General features: G+C 37.2%; 1 protein-coding gene across 2 annotated transcripts in view; it reads left to right on the top strand.

Annotated features, from left to right (window-relative positions):
* The window catches only part of NCKAP1 (NCK associated protein 1), a 62,838-nt gene that overhangs the window by 1,500 nt on the left and 41,859 nt on the right, over window positions 1-19,479 (top strand). Inside the window, exons 2-3 of one of the 2 annotated variants that reach the window (XM_050899807.1) lie at window positions 10,759-10,776; window positions 11,918-12,028. In XM_050899807.1, coding sequence (XP_050755764.1) covers window positions 10,759-10,776; window positions 11,918-12,028 — 129 coding nt within the window. The remainder of the gene's footprint in view (window positions 1-10,758; window positions 10,777-11,917; window positions 12,029-19,479) is intronic. The other variant, XM_050899806.1, reaches the window with a different exon arrangement.

The following is a 19,479-nucleotide window of genomic DNA, read 5'->3' as shown; positions in this document are numbered from 1 at the left end:
AGTCAGTAGCTGATGTGCACTTGAGTGTTTCTGCAAATCTTCACTGACATAAATAAAGCATTCTAACTAAATTATTGCAAATCGCTATTTTTCTGAAATATAAGTGAGGTTCCTTTTAGTCTGCAGTTTTGTACGTTGGGAAATTGCTTCAGCTTAATAATTGTAACAGTATAATCACACTTTTAACACAAACCAGAAATTTCGTATTTATTGGGAAAAGCATCAAAATGGGGAAGTCATTTGTGTGTGCGCTGGTTATGCTTTGAGAGAAATATACCAGGTGAAAAACAGGCTAGGGGAATTTTGCCTGAGCATAGGCATGCTTTGGGGGGAGACGGCAGGAAATGAGACAGGAAAAATTAAACCTCGTCTTGACATACAGCTATGCCTTAACCATTGTGGGTGCAGACTCTGTTTTCATTACCAGTGTTCTGATATGGGGACATTTACTCATGTTAAGCGGTCCAGTGCCTACAGACGCGTTTCTGCTGGCATGTTTAGATGGCAGAGTCCTGAGCATGTTTGCCCATATGGTGGTAGCTTCTGCCGTTGCTTGTGTTAGTGAAGTGATGCATGTGGATAGGTTCTCGGTAGGGGAGCATCAGCACTAGAGGCGACACCAGTTTTTCCTGCAAATGCGATGAACTGGGTGCAAAATTGCATAGGTCTTACATACAGAGAGAGAGGAGGCATGACCAAGCGGCTTGATTATTGTGTGATGTATGGTTTTGCAAATCTGGAGATGTCCCAGACACAACTCTGTGTATTCATATAGTGATTTGTGATTCAAATAGTTGTTTTCTTAAGCTGCAGTCAGTACTGCTTGACAGTGGTAACTGGCTAGCTCTAAAGGTGAGCGCCAGAAGTCTCGGGATTGATTACTGTATTTTATTGTGGATCTCTCTTCAGCCCAGCTGCAGCATAGCTGGCTGCTTGGAACACTTTATTTTTCTTTAGTTCCTTTTTTTTTCTTCTTTTTTTTTTTTTTACTTTTTCCCTCTCTGAAAACAGTCGATTCCAAAACTGCTGTTTAAGACTCTCATAGCTTCCTCCATTAAAGATGATATCGAAACTCAAGTTACTAGAGATAACCACACAATATGTGGTATTGCGGTTAAAGGAAATGGTTAAGACTTTTTTTAATAAGAGGAAGTGAGAGGTGAAGTATTTGTAGCTGCCTTGCAGATTGCTGTAGATGCTGTCTAGGAAGTAGAGATTTTAAAGGATTAAGAATTTTCTCGACTATTAGAAACAAAGCAGGAAAATTTTACTTCCCAAGGAATTACAGAAGTTGTTAAAAGCAGTTAGAAACTTGATCTTTATACTTCATCTTCCTATATAAATTTCAGTTTTGATGTCATTGTGCTTATAGCTGTTAATTGTTCACTGTTTCCTCTTCACTGACCTTCTGTACTGTTGTTGTCTTCTGAAACAGTTTAAAGTTTGTTGGGTTTAAGATAGAGTATCTGAATGTATGGGGTTTTGCCTCTGAGTGACGTGGAAAATATGAAAAGTGGAGTTACTAAGGTAATAGTGGATGGTGAGAAAAAACTCACACTTGATCTGTGTGGAGGTGGATTTTTTTGTTGCTGTTGTTATTTTGAAGGATGACCCTTTGCTTGCTGCTTTCAGCTGTCTTTTGTGCTGGGACCAATATTAGTCCTGAACTTGGAAATCTTACCGTTGCAGTTTCTCTCCTGGTTTGTTCCTTCTACTTTTTAAGAGTTTATCTTCCATTATCCAGGCTAGCAACTGTATTATTGTTTTCCACGTAACTCTTTTGTTATTACTTGCCTACAACTAAACCTCTATAAATCAAAGACAGCAGGGGTTTTTTCATGCCATCCTGGCTCAGGTGAAGCTTGGATTTTGTGGTTACCTTTCAGAGCAGACCGAGACTCTGTTGGTAAGCTTTGTGCAATGCTGCCAGTACTGTCAAATAAGTGTATTGTTCACGAGTGATGGCAGAGAAATAATCTTGTTTTCTGTGGGCCTGTCTTTTGTTTGTTTATAAAGCCCTTGGATACCAACAAATATTTACAATAAGAGATTTCGTCTTAAAATACCTGAAGTACAGATTTAGCCATAGCAAATCAAGAGAGTGTGATTTTGATGAATGTTGAAGCAGTGCTACTGTCAACAGAACCACTAGGGATAAAAGTTAAGGTTTTGAATTATTTAGAGTATGTGTTATTCAAACATGATGAGTCTGTTATTTAGCATTAATGGCTTTGCTAGCAATGTTCTGTTGTTCTTCACGGTACAGGTTTTGCGTTTGTGTGCAAAATTTTTTCTTAAAATGTCATTAACAACAAATTCTCTTGACTTTCACAACTCTGATGATTGCATAGTATCTGAAAAATGAGAATCTTAAACCAATTCTTAGATATGAACTGCATAACCAAACTGAAGTCATAGATAAGGAATAGAATAAATATTTGCAGAGGCTTCAGCTGACTTTATCTTTTCCTTTCCAAACTAAAAATGTGGTCCCAGTCCTGTTGTGAGCACCACATAGCTTAGTATGAAGCCAGATTTAAAATCATTTAGCAGGTGATTAATTGCCAATTAGTTCTTTAAAGATGCAATAGTGGGAATACTGGATTTTTATCTGTATTGAGAATGTTACTTGTTAGCCATTTTAAAGACTGAGTACTTCTTGTTTTCCCTATTTATTTTCTCTTCTGCACCAGTTAAAGTACATACTCTTTTCAAAAGAGCAAGAGAAGGCATATGCAGTGAGGGAAAGAGGAGGACTGCATCAGGTCTGTGGTAAAACGATGACAAGTCAACCAGATCAGCCAAGGCTGAATAGAGGTCAAATCTTACTTCACCAGCCTTTTATGCTGCTTGTGAGATTGTGGGTGAAGAAAAAGATCCCAAAAGCTCCGAAACTGGACTGGAGAGGACTTGACAAAGCCTAAACATTGCGGGGGACAGTTGTAAAAGCCAGTCAATTGTTTGATTAATAGAACCAGCTGATAAAGTATACTGTTTTGCTTCGGCACTAGAGCGGTTCTTGATGAAAAAGTAGGAGAGATTTTAGGTGACTGGCAGAACATGGAGAAGTTTCCAGTCTGCAGAGCTCTGAAGTTTGGAAGGGTGTAGAATTAGATCACCCTTTTGACACTGAGCTCTGTGCTGGAGCGCAGAGCTTTGAGCTGAGAGGAAAACCTCACAAATAATCTAGTTTTGAATTGTGAGGTTGGTGTTGGAAAGAACAGATAATGTCTTCGGGTCATCAGAAGTGTCTTAGAGTGGAGCAGTATTGCTTCCAGTGCTTGATAGATGTCAGCAGTTCTGTAAAGGTTAAGATGACAGTGTATGTTCGTCTGTGTGTGTCTGTCATCTTGGAGGAACGGCGCAGAATACTGTCCCACTGATAAGAAGAGGAGGAGGCCCCAAACAAACTCACAGTCAGTGCTGGCAATAAAAAAAAAAAACAAACAACAAAAAAACCCCACAACCTTTGCTCAGGAAGCAAACAAACTGATGATACAATGTCACATTATTTTTTTTTAACTCAGAAAAGCAACTAATTTTGTAAAGAAACAATAAGACTTTCTAATACAATATAAAAATATCCCATGATTATCTTCCAATATGTACAGGTGGATTTATCCTTTTGCATCAAGTGTAGATGCCCAGAATTATCTTGCATTGTTTCTTTGTTTACAAATATGAATTACCTGCCCCCTGATTAGTGTTCATTTGCCCTGCCATGTGTTGACACAAAACCAAATCCAGTTTTAGTTGCAAGAGATTTTTAAGATTGTGTGCAGAGGAGATACAGCTAAAAAGTCTTAACAGTTCCCATTTTAGATTCAGAATAGACAGGGCATTTCCATTGCCTTGCTTTCTTTTATTAAGATGTTACTTTATAAATTACATTTAGGGAAAGTTTTGTGGCAGTGAAACTTCTCTCCGTTTTTTTTCTTAGCGTTTCACCTGCCCCATATTTGATTAATAGAACCAAGTGCTTGCTTTAACAGGTGCTACAAACACAAGAGGACAATGTGAATTTATCACTGTACAGGTAGTGTCAAACCAAGTGTATTTCTTTTGTTGGCAAGGTGACAGGTCACTCTAGTATGGACAACTTAGTAGAAATTTTACACGTTGACCTCAGCAAGGCTGCTGACATTACCTCATCTGATTGTTCTCACAAACAATCTAAGGAAGTACAGTCTGGATGAAATTGTAATGGTGAAAGCAGACGGATAACTGTATTAGGGAACGGTTACGAAGATCTGATTGTCAGACTGCGGTTCAGCAGGGTCTTGTTGGGGTGTGTCTTACCTCTGGTTCCAGTCACTCTTTGCATTAACAACCTAGATGATGACTACAGTGTGCTCAATAAATTTGTAGGTAGGAAACTGGGAGAAGCTACAGAAATAATGAAGAACCTAATTGGAATTCAGTTTGAGCTTAACAAATTGTAGATGTGGTCTAACAAACTTGGAGGTGGCTGAGCAAGTATGATTGTAAGCTATTTTGTGCTTAGTGAAATTTAAAATACAACGAAAAGTAATGAGGTAGCAAGTCTGCAGAAAATAGCCGGGAAAGGTTAAGGACATGCCAGGGCAAATGTGAGCCAACTAAGTTTCGCTGAATAAAATCAGGGATGACATGAGGTTTTATAAATGCGTGAGCAAGATAGTCTGAAGACAAAGGAAGTAATCCTTTTGCTCTACATGGCATGCATTGAGACTTATCCAAAATGTATCTGATTCGACACACTTTTCAAGAAAGATGTGGACAAAATGGAGAAAGTCTAGAGCAGAATAATGAGAAAGACCAAGGATGCAGAAAATTTCACCCGTTAAGAAAATGGGAAGATTTTTTTTTAAGTAAATTAATAAGTGATAGAAGTTTTTAAGTATTTAGGACTGCTGTAGAGAGAAGGGGAGTAGTTTGTGCAATTCAGTATCGCCACAGAGATCAAGAAGAGATGGATTAAATTGTACGGAGAAAAGTTCAGTTTAGATCTTAGAACTTTCTAATGAAAAAGGTCATTAAATATTGGAGAAGACTGTGAGAATGTTTTTGAATGTAGCCTGTTGGGGACCTGTAAGTAAAGATTTCGCAGACATGTCCCAGGAGCAACATAGATACAGTTGATCCTGCTTTGGAACAGGAAAGTAGGGTAGGCGACTTCTCGGGGTCCTTTCTAGACTTTTCTTCTGATTTCACATGAGTTTACATTTTAATGGGTTGGATCTCTGAGTAGAGATACCCTAGGATTTAAAATAAAGTATATACTTTGGGGTTCAAGACACATCAAGTAAAGAATAATGGTGGGGAGGACGTCTTGCTTAGCTGTAGGAAACATTGGACTGAGTTTTAACACCTTGCATTGTAATTTTGAATTAATATGAAAGTGCATTATCTTTCAAACTTTTGAACCTTTGTGCATGAAAAGTGCAATAGCTGTTAAATTTATAATAATTTTGAGTCATATTTTGGATATGTCCAAGGCCTACAGAGACTGTCCAAAAATTAGTTAACTGGAGACTTTCTTCTGATTCCAGATCCTGGTTGGATCATGGGAACAATACAGTTGTAGTTGAATCGATTAGCATAGTTTATATATCAAAATGCAGGTTTACCTTTTGTACAAGTGTCATTATGTAACTGCAACCATCAATAATGTAATTTACTTCGTACAAGATTACCCAAGTGATACTGGTGTAGGACAGTTAAATTTTAGCCATTAGAAGTATTAAACTATACACTAATAATTTGTCCATGTGCAACCGACTAATTCTTGCATCTGCTTGCATAGCTATTAAGAGGGACAGAGCTTCATGCACAGAGCTTATCTGGGACCAGACTGTTTAATAATAAACGTAGGCTTCCACAAAACCTAAAATACAGCAAAGCAGTTGTGGTAGGCTTCATCAGAGATGTTAAAGCAAATGCAGTGTGAACTGTTTCCTTATGTATTTACCATTCAAAGCAGCTCTTTATTGATTATTCACCTCTCCTTCTCAGTAGATTTGCTTTTTCAAAATTAGAAATTGTCAGTTGGTAATCTCATTATTTTAAATGCATGACAGAAACAAAGAATAAATAATGTGTTTTATCCGACAGAAATCTGGAGTTAATGATGAACCTGTCTCTTCGAATGTTTCTTTGCCATGTATTATTTAGTATAATTTATAGGATGCATCGCCGCAAACCAGGCATTCAAACTTCCAGATGCATTTTAGGGTGAAGTCTTTAATGCTAGCAGCTATTACAAGGAAAGAAGAACAGTTTTACTGTGCATGCCATTCTTGTGTGTCAAGAGAATGTGCTGTAGTAAACTGTAAATGGTATGTACAGGAGCTTTTCCCATTTTTTAAATACAAGAAATCTTAGTGTATTTCCATTTAGTAATGAAAGTTATTAACTCAGAGGATGGCATATTTCTTGCTGTCGTTGAAATTCCATCAATTTGCTGGTTAAATTCACAGAGTTTTTTAGTGCAGATTCATTTGTAAATGAAACTTGAAAGTGAGGTGATTTGTTGACTAAGATTATTTCAGTGTATGTTGTCACAGTCCAGTGGAACTGTGCTCAGCAGTGTTTTATCTTGTCTGCAGTAACAGTAAATCAAGATCTCTTGAAGTAATAAGAATATGTTAAATTGCTGCAAAATATGACTCGTTGTATGATCGTCTGCTGATGTAGGAGGTTTGGGGGATGAAAATAGGAAATTATGGATTCAAATGATCCTGTTTCTCTTTTATTGGGAAACAGCCCTGCTAATCATTTGGAATAGGTTGGGCTTAGCAACAAAAAGAAGGATGTAAAAGGTATTTCCATAATACAGTAACATATTTAGGCCTTTTTTTATCATCCTGCACCATGTAACTCAGGTAATACTTCCCAATGTTCTTACTCAAGAACACGTGGCAGGTTTACGTAAAAGGCATGAGTGAAGTTTAGATATTCTAAATGCAAGTTTGCACCCTGTATACTATGCTGTGGCGCTGACTTTTGACAATGATTGTACCTGAACGTAAACTTCCCTTTATTCATGTCACATCGGCTGGATATATGTAATAATTTTGTTGATGGATGTTTTTTTGTCCTCCTCCAACATCCTCTGCTCTCAAGTAGGAAGTAGAATGTTAGGCTTTGATTTTTTGCAGTGATAGCTGTAACTGTGTTGGGGCAAAAGGTCTCTTTGCTGTATCTCTTAATGTTGGTGTATTCTGGGCCAAAGGCAGTTGTACTGGATTCTGTGTTCTTCTTTAGAGGCTACTTATCTTAAATGTAGACCTTAAGCAGGTTTTTGTTGTTGGATATTTTCTTGTTGGCCATTTCAGAATGAGTGCAACCTAGAAAGTGAAGCTATGTTGTATTCTTCATTTTCAAAGTGAAAATAGTATAGAAGAATCTAACAGCATCAAGTGAAGATAGCTAACATTAGCAGATAGGAACATTAATAGCATGAAGTGAAGAATAGAGTCTGAATTTTGTTTAATAATAATAATCTAGTTATCTAGATTATTAGGGTAGTGTCATGGTTTAACCCCAGCCGGCAACTAAGCCCCACACAGCCACTTGCTCGCTTCCCTGCCCAGGTGGGATGGGGGAGAGAATCAGAAGAGTAAAAGTGAGAAAACTCGTGGGTTGAGATAAAGACAGTTTAATAGGTAAAGCAAAAGCCGCATGCACAAGCAAAGCAAAACAAGGGATGCATTCACCACTTCCCATCGGCAGGCAGGTGTTCAGCCATCTCCAGGAAGGCAGGGCTCCATCACGCGTAATCGTTACTTGGGAAGGCAAATGCCATCACTCCGAATGCGCCCTCCTTCCTCCTCCTTCCCCCAGCTTTATATGCTGAGCATGACGTCATACGGTCTGGAATATCCCTTTGGTCAGTTGGGGTCAGCTGTCCCGCCTGTGTCCCCTCCCAACTTCTTGTGCACCCCCAGCCTCCTCACTGGTGGGGTGGGGTGAGGAGCAGAAAAGGCCTTGGCTCTGTGTAAGCGCTGCTCAGCAGTAACGAAAACCTCCCTGTGTTATCAACACTGTTTCCAGCACCAATCCAAAACATAGCCCCATACCAGCTACCATGAAGAAAATTAACTCTACCCCAGCCAAAACCAGCACAGGTAGGTAGGAAAACACTAGTTTAATTCAAAACGTATGGCATAGTGAAGCATCTCTAAACAGTACATGTAGTCTGATCTCTCTGAAGTTTGATGACCTGTGCATATGATAGCAAATGAGTATTCTGAATAATGAATCAGCTGTAGAAATCATAGTGTTCTTGTTAAGAGTTGGATGCACAGAATCAAATCAGGAAAATATGTTCACTTAGTTGAGAGCTTATCATAGCAAGGTACCATTCTAAAGTGCTGTGGAAAGAAATGCTGTGTAACTTGATAGAAATCCAGTGCCTGAGTCCTTTTTATTTAATTTTTTTTTTAATTACTTAGGATGGTCTCTAAAGTAGCTTTGCATCAACTTTTTCAGCATAACTGCTTGACAGCTGTTTAGTAATGTACAAAGGAATTTAGAGATGACTGCTGGGAGATTCTTTCAGTATAATATTTCGGGGCTGAAGCAGCTGGAATCCCATAGCTTCAGAGCTGTATTCCATGAATGCTGCACTAGTAAGAACATTTTTAATTCTTGAATTTCTTTTTAATGCTCAAAAAACATAGCCATTTTGGTTGGTTGTTTTTTTTAAAGATAAGAAATGAAGAAGGTTATTGCAGCCCATTTAGGGGAAAAAGTGATATCTGAGGCTGATTGAGAAAGGGCTCCTGCATTTGGCTAATTCTCAAAATTCTATTTGAATGCTAGGGAGCTGTATATGGCAAAGTGTATGTTGTACCACGATGTTCCTGCCTATTACAGTACTGACAAGGGATTTTGTATTGACTAATACAACTATTAAAAGCAAAAGCTACCTTTCTTATCTATATTCTAAGACCATTGCCCTCAATGTCTTTGTTCTTTCTACAGTGCAAAATTGTGGTTATGCACCTTGTTACACTTTCACACTTGTGCGAAAGTGGTAGGATTGGGGTTTATATTTTCATTCTTTTATGCTTTCTAGAGTAAACCGTAGTGAGCTTGAGCTTCATAGGTCTGTTTGCCATTTTGGGAGAGGTTTAGCTTATGTAGGCTGTTTTACATGTGATGCTGAATGCAGGTAACAGTATGGATGAAAACTGTATTGATGCAACAACAGCTAGTAATCAAATAATATCAGTTCTTGGAAAGGAGCTGAGCTGCTGTGGAATATGGGAGAGGGAAGGAAAAGGCATTTGACCCACTCGTTCGGTGGTGCCTGTTGTCCTCTTTCTGTTCAGCCTATGTAGGTAGGCTTGTACAGCTTTTTAGAAGCTGGAATTTTGAAATGTATGAAGGATACCTTTAACCTTTTAAGTCTTGCAGCAATTTTCTTTCTTATCTGTGGATCAGTTTTGTGTAGTTTATTAGTAGGAAGAATACAGTTGCTTTAAGTGTGCTGTTAGCAAACAAACAATGGGAAGGAGCAAAGCTCTTTTGCATGTTCAGATATATTGAAGGGATTGCCATTTAGACTGAGGATAATATTTGTCATTTCTGGGAACTGAGTTCCTGAAGCCACGCGAGGATGTGCATGTCAGTGTTTTCAGACATCTGTTTCCGTGTGAATGAACTGTGTGTAAGGGCTTGGGTAGAATACAATTTTTAGTAAACATTTTGGAGAGCTGATTTATAGAAGGAAAAACATCTGTTGCTAGGAAAAATAAGGAGCGTATGTGGAAGTAGTGTTTGCATTCAGACCAAAAAAATGTAGGAGGTCAATGGTGGCAGATTTCTTGTCTCCTGTATAACAGCAACCATATTGGAATTTAACAGACCACAAATATATGTTGTCTATTAAGCTATTTTCTTAGTTTGTAATCATTCTTTTAGTAGAGAAAGTTATATAACGTGCCGCAAGGACAACAAATTGAAATAATCTGACACAGATTCTGACAAACCCATGACATGTAGTTAGTTAAGACTTCATAAATTTGAAGCGCACCGTGTTTAATTTTTTTACGCCTATTTACAGTATAATTTTTACTTTTGAAGTTGCGTAAAGACTTTAAAGTGTGTACAGAATAGATCTTTTGTTGTTTGCTGCTGTAAGAATATTGAAGCAACTATTTAATATCTAACTGATACTGTGGATGTTGCTGAATTTATTTGCATTATAAATTCCTCTTGTAGTGTTATAGATATGATATTTTAATGAAATTTAGTATTTTCGTGGAAAAATTAGCAAATGTGAGTGTTTTGGTATTAGAGTAGTGTGTTAGCGTACATCATGATGGTTATGGACTGCTGGTAGGAGTTTTAGAAACTTACAATAATGACTCTTTTGTTTTTTTTCTTGGCTACCGTTTCTTTTTCAGGTATGTAAAACTTCACTGAGTTTCTCTCCTTTTTTCCCCTGTAGTTGCATGTGATGTTTGTTAACTCCTTTTCTCTCTCCCTACCTGAACTTAGTTTGGAAATACTATTAGAAGTTACATGTCTCAGTATATACGCAGCACTTTGCACAGTAGTAAAATTCTAAGTACATGTGAAGTTGTTTGTGAGTATTAGCGTAATCACCATCCAGTAGAAAGTGTGCTGCCTAGAGTAACGGATGGTCGTAATGTTCTCTTGGATGTAGGTAATAGTATATTAGTTCACTTAAATGTAACGTATTTTAGAATTTAAGAGTAATTTGTTTATATGTAATTTTTCTCTCTTTTTATTACACTGCTTTCCCAGCAAGGACAAGTTTGGAAGGTTTGCAAAGCTTTTCACCTTCCCTTTGCCCGCTTGCCCGCTTTCAGAATCGGTCTCATACTCCATGACTTCTGTCTCTACAGTCCACAACTCAGTCATAGAAATCAATGTGGAAAAGTTTTTAAATGAGCTGTCATTCGAGTTCACTATGTTGCGTAGAAATGCCTAGCATGTAATTTAGTTTTGCATGAGACACGAAACTCCTTTGCAGATCTCTGAGGACTATAAAACTAAATGAATATTTGAGAGAAAATACAATTTGAGCACAAATTTTGTCATGTAAGTAACGCTGCTTTTAGTATGTTTCTCCAAACTAAATGGTATAGCATGGCTCGCTAGTCAGAGTAGTTGAGAAGTAGTAGTGTGTCTGACAGCATGCACTGTAGCTGGCAAAAGTAGGTGCTTTGTCAGTTTGTCCACAGAAGCTGTTCTGATATGTCTACGTAAGTTATTTAAGAGACCTAACACTTAGTTGCGACTTCTGTTCAAATCAAAATTTAATGAAATTTCTTGATTGCTGCTTTTAAAGCGCAGCCTATGCTACTGTAGGAGTAAAGAAAATGAGCAAAACTTGAGTTCTTAATCTAAGGAAATAGGATACTTTAGGCAAGTACTGGTGGTTTTATTGTGGGATGGAAAATTGCCTTGCAGTTAACAACTTCAAGAAAAATTAAATGCAGATTGGTGGTGGGACTTTTAGTTTTGTTTCATAAAGGATAGTTTAATCATTTAATGTGCCCAGCACTGTCCTCCACAGATGATGACATGAATGAATTTTCTAACAGTTTATTAACTCCAGATGAATACAACACTACCTCAAACCAGGAATAGCATTAAAAGGAAACATTTTTTTTTTCTCCCTCTTTTAGGATTGAGTTTTTTCCCTCACTGCTGTTCTGCACTAACTGCTTTGATACTTCCATGCATCTTTTTCAGTAGAAGAGCATCTCTGTACTGTTTCCCATTGCATATTTCAGCTGTGACAGTCCCTGCACTTTGCCTTTCATTTTATCACCTGCTCACTAAAAACAAACAAACGAAAAAAGAATTTTTCTAGTTTGTCTTCAGATTTGCAACTATCACTTAGCTTTAGATGGATGATTGTGTTTTTACTTCATTTTCTGTTGTATTTTTTTTATAGGCATGCGGTGACCCCAAAGCCAAACCATCCTATCTTATTGACAAAAACCTGGAATCTGCTGTCAAATTCATAGTCAGGAAGTTTCCAGCAGTAGAAACACGCAACAACAATGTAAGTAACCAAATGGCTATATAAATATTTTTCTCAATACCCTTCAGCACTTGTTGCTCAGATCTGTGAGGTTTTATGTGTTCTTATAAAGCATCTGGTGCTGACAGTTGTAGCTGGAATATAGTTGTTGATTCAAATGTCTGACAGGATACTTTAGAAAGAACTATCTCCAAAGAGAGAATATTATACTGTAATTCTGGATTGGTTTTGTTAGGGTAGGACACTTTCTGGTTTTCTTTTTGCCTACTCTCTTCTGTTCCATTTCAAAGAATTGTCAATGGGACGTAATCCTCAGAAAAATCATGCCTTACTTTGATAGCAGAAATTCTTGGTGACCAGACTGATTGCAGAAGATGGAAGTTGCATAACTTTTTGTGATGAGACCTGACCAGCAGATCAATAAAAGGCACCTGACTGCAAAGTGGGAAAATGTGTTTGTACTTTACGGGTGCTCGTACCTTACAGGTGCCCTTTCCTATGGGGTCAGTCCATGTGGGAATAAAGAATGCTTTAGAACGTAAGGAGAAACTTTGTGAAGTACAAAAATACAGAAATATAATTGTTTCCTCTTCAGATGTAGTGAGTTCAGTTGCAGTAGGAAATTATTTTTCACCCGAGTGATCCAGTATTGCTGAATTTGACTTTCTAGCCTTTTAGAGATAATTAAGATTATCAGATTACAGGTAGGTGTTTTGGCAGGTGATGTACACTTGTTTCTCTGTTTCAATTTGAAAGTCAAGGGAAAGATTTTTGTTTTACCTGCTTACGTTTATTTCCAAAGGTGGAAAGTGGAGGTAGGTGTTGGGTTTGCATGTTCCCTGCATGCAACTACTTGCATGTGTGCTTGAAAGGTTTAGGCTTGCTTTAAGCATTCAGGTTTCTGCGGAATGGTAGTGGTAATAGCAGTGGGAATAGTTAGTTTCTTTTACAATGCCATCTAGAATTTCTATGTAATGTCTCCAGTAATACCAATGAAAAAAAATAGATAAAAACTTTCCCTTATGGAGGAAACAATTTCAGTAACAATGTGCTTTCTCACTTTAAAACTTCTACATGTTTTGTACTGTTTAATATTGTTCTTCTTTGTATTGAATTTGTGTTAATTTACAAATAGGCAAATTCTTTATCAAATTTATGTAAAAATAGTAAACCCTTTAAACCATATTTGGTAAATGCTTCCGTATTCTCTAAACTTCAGTGGCAGATCTACTATTAAAAGTAAAAGTTTATGTACATAGACTTTGTTTAATGCAGTTGCATGTATGCTCTATATGTCTTCCGGTTGTTGACTATGAATTTGGAGCTTAGCTAATGATAGTTACTTAAGGATTTGGTAGTGTGAAGTTTATGCAAAGAGATCAAAGCTAACTTGATATATTTTGACAATTACAGTTCCTGAAATAGGACACGCTCATAATGTTTTGTCATTGCCTTGTGTTTATTTACCATGAGCCAGCCAGGCCTGCATTTATTAAGCACAGTTATCAAAAGCCTACCCTCCTTATGTATGAGCACAGTTTAAAGTAGGGATTTTGAGTTCTAGCACTAGGCAGCTGGGGTTTTCCTCCCTGCTGTCAGAGCTGACGGCAGTTTGCTTGTCTTAGTTATTTACAGATGTTTTCCTGTAGAGTGTTGTATCTCCCAAAAGAAACCTTTACCTCTAACAGATACCTAATGAGACAAAAGCCATGTCATGTGCAGAGAAAGTTCTAGTTTGATGTAAGATAAATTTTTGTTTGTAAACCTTAACTTCAGAAAGGCATAAGCATCTAGCTCCTGGTCAGGAAGATGTTCCCCTCCTCGCTCTTCCTTTGTCTCCCTCCTCCCGCTGGCCAACAGCCAGCTCACCATGTGTTAGGAGGGCACACCAGTGGGTTCCTTCAGTAGGGAAACGGGCGATCAGAGATTTAAAAGGGCAAGAAGCTTATTGGAACAGGGACACATGGTTAACAAAATATTATGAAGGATTATTGCAGGGGAAATAGTTGAGAAATCATAACCTGTGCTTCCTCCTTGCAGTGAAAATTCCAGGACAGCCTTTCAGGGAGGGGTTTTGGATTTTGTACGTTCAACTGTAGCGGTCACCATTGCTTAGCATTGTACATCTATACGGTTAGTAGTACCTATTGACATGTCAGTAGGTGATGTTGCCGAACAACTTGCATTCAGTTAGAGAATAGGTAGTGACTGCCTTTTTTTTTTCTTTTTCTTTTTTTGGGGGACCTATTTTTAGCTGTTGGTTTGTGTTTTCTCAGGTACCGTCATTTACAGTGTTCTGTGTCTGAGGTAAACAACACGTTTTATTGAAGAGTATGAGCAGTTTCTACTGTAATCAGATGATCTTGAAAAGCCTGCATTTTTATTCTTTTGAAACAAGTGATTCTGTTATGTTTGCTATTGATAGCTTTTGCATCTTTATTCACAAAAAATACAGCTCCTGGTTTTGTTCCTCCTTCAGTGTTCGACAGGCTGAGTCAGACAGAGCGATGTCTGACAATCGCTGATTTTTCAGTATTGTACCAAGAGTGAAGGTTTATGAGCAGTTCAAACAATGAAGTGCCTGATAAATCCTTACTGACCAGGCTGAAAAATAAAATGGAATAGTTCATCTTTCAAAGGATCGATTATAGATAACTCTGGGTCTCATCAATTCATAACTCACTCTCTCCTATTGTCTGACGGCAGTCCCTGTGATCTCTTACACTTGCCCTTTCTTCTCCAGTCACCATCGTGAACCGTATAACCTCGAAAATGTGCAGTTTGAAGACTGAGCTCTTAAATCAACTGTTAATAATGTTGGCCAGCAATGTAGTATTGCTTAATAGTGTATGAAATACCTGCAAAGGAGGGAATGTATGTAAGTAAAAAAACTGAAGGATTGACAAAGTGAAAAACAAACATTTTAGAGTGCTATTTGAAAAGGAAACTATATAATAAAAAAAAGTATCTATCTTCTGTGTTTGGGAAACCTTAGTGTTTATTTTAAATTTACTAAAGCTTTGTTTTGAAAAAGCCTTCTAAGCTGGAGAAGCCTTCCAAAAAGCTTTATAGCACCATCGTCCTTGGTCAGATCAGTGATCTGATTGTGCTAGTATTGATTCAGGGTAACATTTACTTTTACTGAATTTCCTTGAATAGCTTCAGAAGAAAAGTTCCAAAGTAAGCGATGCAGAAACAGCCTGATTTTTTCTGAAGGTTTTTAGACCTTGTCCTCTTATAAGGTGTACAGGCAAGGTTCTTGCCACAGAGACATCAAAAGAGAGCATACTGAACTCCAAAAGAATGTAGTAGGACCTAAAAATTACTCTCTTCTCAGTCAATGCTAATACTTAGTGCCATTGTAAAACCAGAATAAAATACTTCATGATGGGGAACTGGAGATGCAGGGAGAAAAGACATAGATTTTCTGTAGATTGTGGGTAGTGTCTGAAAAATCTGCTGCCTGCACAGGTAAAGCTCTGTGTCTTTGTGTGATGGAGCTAGCCGCCTTTCTGCTTTCCAAAACACCACATATGGCAAGTAGTGAGAATATCTGCCTTCTTTCTTGAACATATGTTTTTCTTTTACTCAGATTGCTCCTCAGCAATTTCCCTGTAGAAAAAATTCCTGTATTTTTTAAATGTCTCCTGGAGAAGTTGAGGCTTAGTCATTGCTTAGCAGAAAGCAGACCAGTGAAATATTACTCAGAAGTTTCTAAGTGTATGGTTAGTGGGAGAAATGTCCTTGTTTTCCAGATACTGCTAATCTTCGTCTTCTAGTAGCTATCTTCCCAGTATTGTTCGTATCAATTCTATTGTGTTTTGACACAATTCTATTGTGTATTGACTACACATTCAATTTCTTAGGAGATAGTATTTTGAGGGTTTATTTACCTGATTTAACTGTAATAATTTTCTGCTGTATTGTGTCAGCAGGGACTGGAAATAAGATCATATAGGAGTAGAGTACAAGCAGTGAGAGCATTTCTAGCCTGCCTGGGTTAGGATCTGTAGATATGAATTAGTTCACTTTACGTTTTATTTACTTTTTCTTCATGGATGTGTTGGCTTTTTCCTTTTAGGTCCCAGTATGTATGTTTGGTCCGCTTACTGTGTCTTTCACAGTTTCACTTCATAGTGAGCTGGTTGCATAGCAAATTAGCTGGATGTGGGAGAGGCATTGTGGGCACAGAGTGGCTGGACCTCCTTGGCCAAAGCTTATTAGAAGACATTAATGCATGCTTTTATTAAGTACTTTCTTCTATAATAAAATAATTGGTTATAAAGTGCAGATTTCAATCTTGATTTTTAATTTGTGATAGGTGCTTCCAATAATTAGTCTTTTTCAAAACACTTAACTAAATACAAATAATTATTTGCTTTTCAAAGTACTCCTTTCAGCCCCTGCAAGGGGTACAGTACTTAAAGGAAGATGTAATTTGTTTGTTTGCTTGTTTCTAATGTTTCTAGTGAAGCTTTTAATATTGTAATTTGCACAGTGCTAGTGAAGATAATTTAAAAATTCTCTTCTGAGGAAAAATAACTTTGGGGTCTCAGCCATGCTGCCTCATGTATGGGTAATCTTTTTTCACTAGGAAACAGTCATTTATTTTTGAGGAAATTATATGGTCATTAACACCTATGGCAACTGGTTTCTTAAGAGTAACTTCAGTAACTTAAATCCCCAAATTCAGTAAACTTTAATATTTTTCTTCAGCTTTCTGGAGTGCTAGATCTCTTGTATGGGAGACTTGATTTTTCAGATAACTTAATGCTTTCTTAAGCAATAAAAACTCAGCTCCTCATATTCCACCATAAAACTAACTGGCCTCCTGGCCATGAAGGCTAAAATCCTTTCCAGGTGAGAGGATGCCATGCTTTTCTTGCATGGCTGCCTGTTCAATTCTGCTACTGCTCAAGGAACTTACAGTGCTGAAGGGACCACAAATGAGGTTGATTTTCCAAAACTCGCTGAGGCAGTAATTTAGTTTGCGGGAGTTCCCCCTGCATGAGTAAAGCCAGCCGATGAGTAACTAGTCTCGTTCAGCTTTGTATGAGCAGTTGAGATTTTTTATGCTTGAGAACAGGATGTACTAATGATAGTTTATTTCAGAAGAAACTGCAAAATATCTGCAAAAATAAAATCTACATTTTTACTAAAAAATAATTCAGAATTGAAATTGCTCCGCTAATGCCTCGCTCTGATACAACCATACCTACTGTTCTGATTTTGTATGCAGTAGCATGTCTGATATCTTTGCAGCTTAAAATGACTTATGGTCTAATGTAATCAGAGAATAGTATGTAAAATTTTTCAGCCTAACAGTCATTTGAAAGTGAGCATTTTTTTCATAGCGATTCCAAAAGGTAATGTGAAATCCTGAGATCTCTAAAATGTTTCACCAAACAGAACTGTCATAATGTAACTTACTTTTTTTCAAAATCATAAGCGCTGTCAGCAGTGATGTGTATATTCATGGCTTAACCCTTGATTGTGCATGAATTTGAGATGGAGTAGCATCCAAATAAAATTTAATTTTTATCATTATTTGTAATAAATCGTTGTAGTACACTGCTGTAAGTCACATCAGTCCATACAAGCCACTTGCCAAGGTAAACCAAACTAGTCATGTGCTTGCTCTTGTTGCTTAATTGTGTATGCAATACCTGCAAAGGAGTGAATGTGTGTAATACTTAACCTGTCTGCTTCATCCATTAAAACTCTCTTTTGATTTGATGATTGACAACTTAAGAGCTTGGCCATTAAAAAACAAAGAAACAAAAAAGCCTCATTAATACCTAAAGAGTATTTTAGTTAAGCAGTGTTACTGAGATGGCATTCCAAAATTAGTTTTCATGCATTTTAAATGAATAGTTCTTTCATGATTTCATGACATAAATGTAAGTATGCAGGCAGCTAGAGATGTATGTCCAAAACGTTTTTATCTATAGAATAGCACAGACAAGACTTCTGTTCTGTACATAGTTACCTCGGAGATGTCGAGACCTGTGGCCAAAGCTTGTATGATACGATAATATGTAGTAAGCCTGATGTAGGAATTACTGTATGAATTTATGTTAAAGAAAGTGAGAGAATGGGGAAACTGTTCCTTATGACTGACAGGTAGATCAGTTTTTAAAGAGGAGCCTCACTGCTCTGATTGTCTGCCTTTATTAATAATATGGTCAACCCTGGGGACAGTAACAGTTGTGGAGGGTCATGGGTGGCTATTTCCTTTTCAAAAGAGTTAACTTAGTGCTAGAAACTTGAGAACAAACCCAAAATAGATCTTGCAGTAGAAATACATTAGTTAGTAAACATGTTAAATATTCTTTTACATCTTTTTATATGCAGCATGTCACTTCAGAGGCTGCTTTTAATTGGAAATAAGAAAACCAAGGACACATCCATCATTCTACAGCTAGCTTCCAGAATTTAAAACTAATTTTCTTCATTTGATTAGAGCCTTCTCTCTCTCTCTCCCCACCATTCTGCTATGGATTTTGTAGACACAGAACTTTGTTCAAATGAGTTGAATTTTAAAAATCTTCATCTAAAGACTCTACAGGTGGCAAGCATAGTGAGTATAATAAATGAGAGTAAGAATACTAACAGTGATTACCCCTATCCCCAGAATTTTAACAGTCAGAATTTGTAATACTGCTTTTTGGGGCTTATATTCCAGCTACTAACATGAAGCTGATGGTGTTTTCTCTGAGGACATTGTAATATCTATGGTGTCGTTTGTAGAAAACAAATGCAAGTGTTTAATGATCATACTTGCAGGAAAAATATCACACTGGTATAAGGAGGAGAGAATTCCCCTACCTACTGTCTATTCCTGGATCATGAAATAAGACATTTATTCACATACTACTGCTACCAGTCAAATAAATATGATAAAATAGTTACAGAACTACAGTTATCCTCTGGTTTTCCACACATAAAACTCTCTGAACAACCTTTTCTAGTTGTCTCGTATGTTTCCTGTGCCTTCATGTTAAATTCTTATTTATTCACGTTGTTAATACGCCAGCCTCTGTGTCATTACTTTCTTGTCTCTGAGCTATTGTGTTCATGTAAGCTTTAAGTGAGGCTGTTTTGCACTTTCTGATTTGTTTTTCGCTTCTTTTAATGTACTTTCTCTGTGTACATAATCAGTTGTGTAAAGATTTTGGGGGTTTAATATGAAGAAGGAAAGGCACAAGACAACTTGGTAAAGATCAGTTACTTCTCTTGTAGATAACGTACTTGACAAAGTGTCAGCTTAACTGTCTGGTATTTAAAATCCTGATTTATAAATAATACTGAAATACGATTGGAGATGTGGTATTTTGTTAACAGACAAAATAAATTATTTCAGAGAAATTTTTTCAATTTTTTTGATCTTGCTATATTATGCTAAAATTTCTACAGCTTTTCATATGTCTTAAATCTAATTTACCTTGTTCAACAAAAATGCTGTTGTCCTT

This window comes from Gymnogyps californianus, chromosome 7 (assembly GCF_018139145.2).
Source record: "Gymnogyps californianus isolate 813 chromosome 7, ASM1813914v2, whole genome shotgun sequence".
Classification (NCBI taxonomy): Eukaryota; Metazoa; Chordata; class Aves; order Accipitriformes; family Cathartidae; genus Gymnogyps; species Gymnogyps californianus.
This window is presented reverse-complemented; position numbering and strand designations above follow the sequence as displayed.